Source organism: Caretta caretta, chromosome 11 (assembly GCF_965140235.1).
Source record: "Caretta caretta isolate rCarCar2 chromosome 11, rCarCar1.hap1, whole genome shotgun sequence".
Taxonomy (NCBI): Eukaryota; Metazoa; Chordata; order Testudines; family Cheloniidae; genus Caretta; species Caretta caretta.
The window spans coordinates 77,635,082-77,641,419 of record NC_134216.1 but is presented as its reverse complement, the minus strand read 5'-3'; the positions used below and the strand labels follow the sequence as shown (position 1 = coordinate 77,641,419).

General features: G+C 55.3%; 1 protein-coding gene across 1 annotated transcript; it reads left to right on the top strand.

Annotated features, from left to right (window-relative positions):
* Positions 1–743: 743 nt before the first annotated feature.
* Positions 744–5,790, top strand: LOC142068483 (maestro heat-like repeat family member 5). The gene is made up of 7 exons (XM_075117633.1): positions 744–851; positions 1,580–1,735; positions 1,978–2,100; positions 2,489–2,591; positions 3,067–3,141; positions 3,976–4,129; positions 5,680–5,790. Exons 1-6 carry the CDS (start codon positions 753–755, stop codon positions 4,086–4,088), a joined length of 669 nt encoding a protein of 222 aa, XP_074973734.1. The 5' UTR covers positions 744–752; the 3' UTR covers positions 4,089–4,129; positions 5,680–5,790.
* Positions 5,791–6,338: the final 548 nt, after the last annotated feature.

Genomic DNA, 6,338 nt, shown 5'->3' with positions numbered 1-6,338 from the left:
ACCAACCGAAACAGCAGCAACTGGCTCCCTACGCACCAGAGACTTTGGGTGGGAGTAAGCGGCCCTTTGGTAAAGACGACTGTCCAGGGAAGAGACCCCCCAGGAAGACCTCTGTTCCTCAACCTGATGTTGATTTGGCTCTTTGCAGTTTCTCCAGAGTCCTTCCATTGACACAGTACTGACAAAATCAGAGCTCCGGGCGCAGCTCATGGAATGGACCAAGGACACAAATCCCGTCATATGTAAGCTCAGTCTGCGAGGCCTTGGCAGTATTGTGTTCCAGCCAGAAAAGGTAAGAGGCGTGGATTGCCCAGGGGACCAAGGAAGCCGATGTCTCTCAAATAGCTCAGAAACGAGAGCCAGATCCCCACATAAACCTTGTTGTTTAACACACAGCCATCAAATGGTGGAGGTGCTTTCCTGAGCAAATCAAGGCATGACGTGCTCCCTGCCCCCATGAGCGGAGCCCTGATTGCAGATGGGATGCAATGGGGGAGGTGGGGTGAGCAACGACAAAGGTTACAGTGAGCAGCTGGCACAGAGTGACAGGAGAACGACTTTCTGCCCCGTTGGGGGGCTCTGCCATCCGTGGTTTCTCCTAGGCGGGAGTGGTCCAGCATGTGCTCCAGGCTGTCAGCCCGGAAAGTAATGAGTTGCCTTCTTCATTCCTGCAGGTGAGATGGTTACAGGCCCAGCTGCCAGGAACCGTGGCCAGCTTTTGTGACCGGGATGGAGGGTGTGTCAAGGAGGCCATGCAGAAAGCTGGAGACATCATCTACCTCCTCAAGAGGGAGGGGCTTGGCTCCATCTCCCAGGACATTGCAGTCAGCCTTCGCCCCTTCATTGATGACGTAAGGCTTGGAACCCCAGGAGAAGCCCGTTCCCCCCCTCCACCTGTCTCTGATGCCCTTGTCTCTTTCTCCCCATCTCCTTGGCTCCCGCCCCTTAAGCCTGCCATGGAGCCTCCAAGGAGCGCCCCTGCCATGGGTGGGGAATCTCCTGCTGAGCCACCTCCCTGTCAGAGCTCTTCTCGCCAAAGCTCAGTCTCAGCGCCATGCTCCCAGCCCCTGCTGCAGCCTGGCCTGGGGGAGAGGGGGCCTGGCCCTGGGAAGATGACCAGCTGTCTGGAGAACACAGGCCCCCAAAGAGGTGGAGATTCTCAGCAGGAAAGAGGTGGGTCGGGAATGGCCCGGCTCTCAGGGGCACCGAAGAGCAAAAGAAATGCTGTGTTTTGTAGCAGCGAATCCCTGCAAGGCTCCAGCAGCAGCTTCTCCCCTTCCCCAGACCAGTCTCCAGCAGACTTCTCTCCCTCTCCCCAAATCTTCTCGGGTTCTGGGATTCTGGGCTCTCCAGACAGAAACTGCCTCTGGGACACCCTGGGGCTGCGCTGTCCTGCACAGGGTCTCAGGCCCTGCACAAGATGTCTATGGCGCTGGCCTGGTGTCCGCCCTGCTCCCGCCACCCAAGTCAGTTCACACGGGGGAACCGGAGCAGCGGGCGGATTATGACTCTGTCGCGTTCTGCTCTGATACTGCCTGGCTTTAACCGGGCGTCCCCACCCCCTGTGTGTCATTGCCAGGAGAGGGGCAGTGTGCGCTCAGCTGCCATTTCACTGCTTGGCAACGTGGTGAGCAGGGTGCAGGACCCGGACAAAGCCCTCGTGCAGCAGGAAATCATCCACTGCTTGCTCCCGCTGCTGCTGCATCTTGCAGACCAGGAGGAGAGTGTGACACTGGTAAGTGCCACGATCATTATTTCCTTCAGAGCAAAGAGCCAGAATCCCCTGGGGCCCCCACTCCAGTCATCGCCAGAGCCCCTTGCCCAAGCAGAGTCTTCTCCTCCCTGCTTCACTCCCTGCTGGAGCCTCGTGCCTCATCCATCATCACAGCACACAGCACAAGGGGTGGAGAAGGTCCAGTGTCCCCCACACTATCCCTCTCTCAGTGAGAACCCTCTTGGTCTCCCCTTCTCTTGCAGCGATGTAAACTGACGCTCTTCCGCTGCGCAGTGTTTCTCGGCTGGGCTCATTTGAAGAGGCTGTTCCGCAGCATGGCCTGGGATGGCTCCTCACAGCTCTTGAAGAGTGTCGGGAAGTGCCTGGTAGGTGAATTCCTTGTGCCTTGAGAGGGGTGAATGGGGACTTGAGAGAGACCTTTCTAACCCCACAGCCTGAGGACCCATCCGCTTCGGTCGGGTTGCAAGACGCTATTCCAGGCTCTCTGCTGGTTCATTTCTGCAGGAGTTACAATCCGTTCCCATTGTTGACATTTTCCTCCACAACTGTCAGACCTCCAAACTTTTGTCTTTTCAAATGAAAGCGGAGGTTCTGGAGAACACAACAGTGACTTCAGAGAGGTGCTGCTCTGGTGTATGGGTTCGTATTGGCGGTTGCCATGGCCTGGCTATATGCTTTGGCTTTCCTGGACTATTCGCTGTGGGGAGAACATGTCTTTTGTATATTGTGCATTTCTTCCTTCTTTCTTTCCAGATGCAGAACAACAAGAGCCACATCCCCAAATTCCTGTTCCAGGCCCTAGACTACCTGGAAAGCTCACAGACAACAATACGACACTCTGCAGCCTTGTTCATTGGTAAGCAGAGCAAATTCACTTCAGCTTTTTTAAATGTTTCCTTCAAAGCCCTTTTCTAGATGGCTGCTCTGTTCCCTCCGACAGCACCAGAATCCTAAAACGGGGTGTGTGTGTGTGTGTGTGTGTGTGTGAGAGAGAGAGAGAGAGAGAGAATTAACATGTATTCCAAGATGAAGGGAGCAACTTAGCTGTATTGACTGCACCAACTTCTCCTGTCCACAACAGCTCTTTGGCTGCGCCTAGGGGAGATTGAATTCACATCATGCTGGTTTGATGTGAATTCAGTCTCCTTTAGAAATCAGCTTCTCAGTAACTGCTGGGCATCTGATGCTTTATCTAATCTGCTTTGTGAACAGATGTAAGGAATGTATTTAATTTTCCAAAGGGCTGTCTTGGGGAAATGGCTGCATCTTCAGCAGTTTTCAGCGAAGGATTTGAAAAGTAATGAGATCCATTGTATTCATTGTATGTCTAGGAAATACTATCCACCATTACTGTGATTTGTTGTCTGAAACAGTGAATGAAGATGGCATCTCCCGCCTGTATGAAGGTAAGGAAATACCTCTGTGTGTTTGTGCCTGTGTGGGAAGTACAGGGGTGCAGCACAGGGCCCGAACACAGGTTTGAATGTGGACACAGGTCCCTCTCTGTCTCAGGACAGCATTTAAGGAAGAAGGATGGTCATGCGAGCGTCATCGAAGTACCACAATATGTGTATGGGAGCAGGGGAATTCCATCTCTATCTCCTAGTATAGACGTAACCTTAAAGCTGTGTGGGGAAAGTGTCTTCATAAAGGTCTGAAAGTCTGTAATGGAAGGCCTGACAGAATTGAAAAGAGCCGTTGTTATGAAGGATGATGATGATGATGATGACAATTATCCTCATCACCTGCCCTCCCTGTACTGGAGTGATTGCAGGCCAGGGAGATTCCCTCCGAGATTGGTTATCAGCTCATAGGAAATCCCATGAGGGCACATGGGAAACACTTCTCCCTGTGACCTCTTGAGGAATGAAGGCACAGGGCCACAAAAGATTTCAGTAGACATTAGGAGCCTAAATCCCTTTGTGGATCTCGGCCTAAATGTTGGATGGTTTAATGTCGCTGCGGCTGTCACTTTCCTGTTCCATCGAAAGAACAAGTGCCCCCAACCGTCTGTGTGTAGGGATGTGTGTACGGGTGTAGGCCGGCGGAGGGGGAAGTGACAAGAATGGGGTCTCCTCTCTGTGCAGGGCTATTTTGGGAGGAGCGGAGTTGTTGTTCTTGTGCCCTTAGACTCTTGGGGAGCTAATAGCAGGGGGCCATGGCCATCGGGAGTGGAGATTTCCTAGGCACCAGGCACATCAGCACCAGAGGCTTTTCAACCCGTTTCCTCTTGGTTTCAGCTTTTCAGGAAGTGCCTTTGAAATCTGACAGGACCACGTGGTACATCCTCAACAGACATTATAAATGGTTGCAGAAGCTTGTAAATCTCGTGTCGGGTTCTGCATTTGACTAGGGAACCGGGACCGACACAGAAGAGCTCTTTGTCCTGCTATGGTACGTACAGCAGACGTTTATCAACTTTTTGGTGTCCCTAGCCTCTGTTTGCCAGCAGCTAGGAATGGGTGACAGGGCATAGAGCACTGGATGATTCCTGTCTGTTCACTCCCTCCGGGGCACCTGGCAGTGGCCACTGTCGGAAGACAGGATACTGGGCTAGATGGACCTTTGCTCTGACCCAGTCTGGCCTTTCTCATGTTCTTATGTTTGGAACCGGGGCTGAACAACGAGGTGGATATTGGCAGATGACACAAGATTGTGCAGATTAATCAGCCTAGAGAAGACTTTGAAGAAGTTCAAAGGGATGTAATCAAGCCATGTGACTGGGCAGCACCATGGCAGATGAAAACCAGCGCTGACCAGGGCAGGGCCATACACATGGAAAGCAGTGCGGTGAACGACTCCTCCATATCGCTGGGGTCAGAAGCCAAAGCACGGCTGGTTGGGCCCAGTGGTTGGAGCAGGGGCGCTGGGGCCGCGTGCTCAGAGTGGTGGAGGTCGAGCCGAGGGGAGCCAAGGGTTGGAGCCGGAGTCAGGAGTCAAGAGCAGGATTGGAACAGGCTGGGGAGTAGGGCCAGGGCCGGATTAACGATTCCCGGCCCATGGGAGCTGCGGGGGGACGCGCGGGGGGAGGGCAGAGCCGACAGGCAAGAGCAGCCCCCGGGACAGAGGTTCCCGGTGCAGTGCTGGTCGTGGCGACGTGGCTGCGGGGGGGCAGGAAGAGCAGCGCGCGGAGCCACCTCGCCCCCACCCCAGCCAGGCAGAGCCGGCCCGGCTGGAACGCAGCACACAGGGGTTTTAGAGGCTGCAGCTCGGGCCCCCCTTAGCCCGGCTGCTTTCCTGAGTGCACCATTGCCCCACTTCTGCCCCATTCCCACCCACTGTTACAGGGCAGCACCCTGGAGCTGATCTCTGACATCTCTGACACTGTCTGACATCTCTGACACTGCAGAGTCAGCACAACCCCACCTTTGGGCACCATGTAGGACATCTCACCCCACCGCACAGAGCCCGACATTCACAGGCAGAGCCGGCCCAGCTGGAACGCAGCACACAGGGGTTTTAGAGGCTGCAGCTCGGGCCCCCCTTAGCCCGGCTGCTTTCCTGAGTGCACCATTGCCCCACTTCTGCCCCATTCCCACCCACTGTTACAGGGCAGCACCCTGGAGCTGATCTCTGACATCTCTGACACTGTCTGACATCTCTGACACTGCAGAGTCAGCACAACCCCACCTTTGGGCACCATGTAGGACATCTCACCCCACCGCACAGAGCCCGACATTCACACAGCTTCTCGCATGTGGTTCCCTCACTCATCAGAGCCAGGCGGAGAGAGGAGAAATTCTCCCAGACTCCCTTTCACCATTGCCAGCCCCCAGGGTAGCGGAGGTTGCCGGGGGTTGGGTGCTCTCTTTAAGAAATGCCAGCTCTCTGGGAAGTTGCAAATGAACATTAGCAAAGTGGGGTGGTTTTGTGCTGTGGAAAACCACCCTGCTTGAAGGTTTTGTTTTTCTAATTTGTGCTCCTGCCCTTTCTCCCTCTTCCAGACATCTAGAGGCCAACAGGAGCCAACTGAGCCCACCACTGATCCCATCTCCTGTGAGATGGCAAAGCAGCTGTTGCACGGGAAGGAGGAGACAGAAGAGGCCGAGCAGCGTGTGCCGGGGTGTACCAGCCCCACGTAACCCCACAGTCTAGGCAGAGGAAGCCAAGCCCCTCCCCAGCCCTGCCGGACACTCTACAACTGGAGCACCAGTGTGAAAGGGAGCAGCTCAGCTCACGCTAGGCAGAGCGCCGAAAATGGAGGATGCACCAGTCCAGAAGCAGCTGAAGCCCCTGACTGCAGAGCCCCGAGGCGCCGAGACCCAGCCGCACCCCCGGGTGCCTGCAGACGTCCAAGGGAGATCGGAGTGTCTGGGAGTTTCCCACGCCGGGAGCCCAGAGACCCCCAGCCCGTGGCCTAGAGACTTCTCCTCTGAAGTAACCTGGGTGAACGAGCCATTGTCATGCTGAGTGACGTCAGCATGTTCTGGTTGGATCCCCACTGACTCAACGGCAAACACATTGGCCACGGACAAGGCCCTGGGCTAGGGCAAGGGGGAGTAAGGAGAGTCTGGGTCCCCCTGCCCTGGCTGCCATTCATCCTCGGGTGGCTGCCCAGGTCCCCATTGTGCCACTAGACTGCACAGCCGTTGACTCTGGTCGT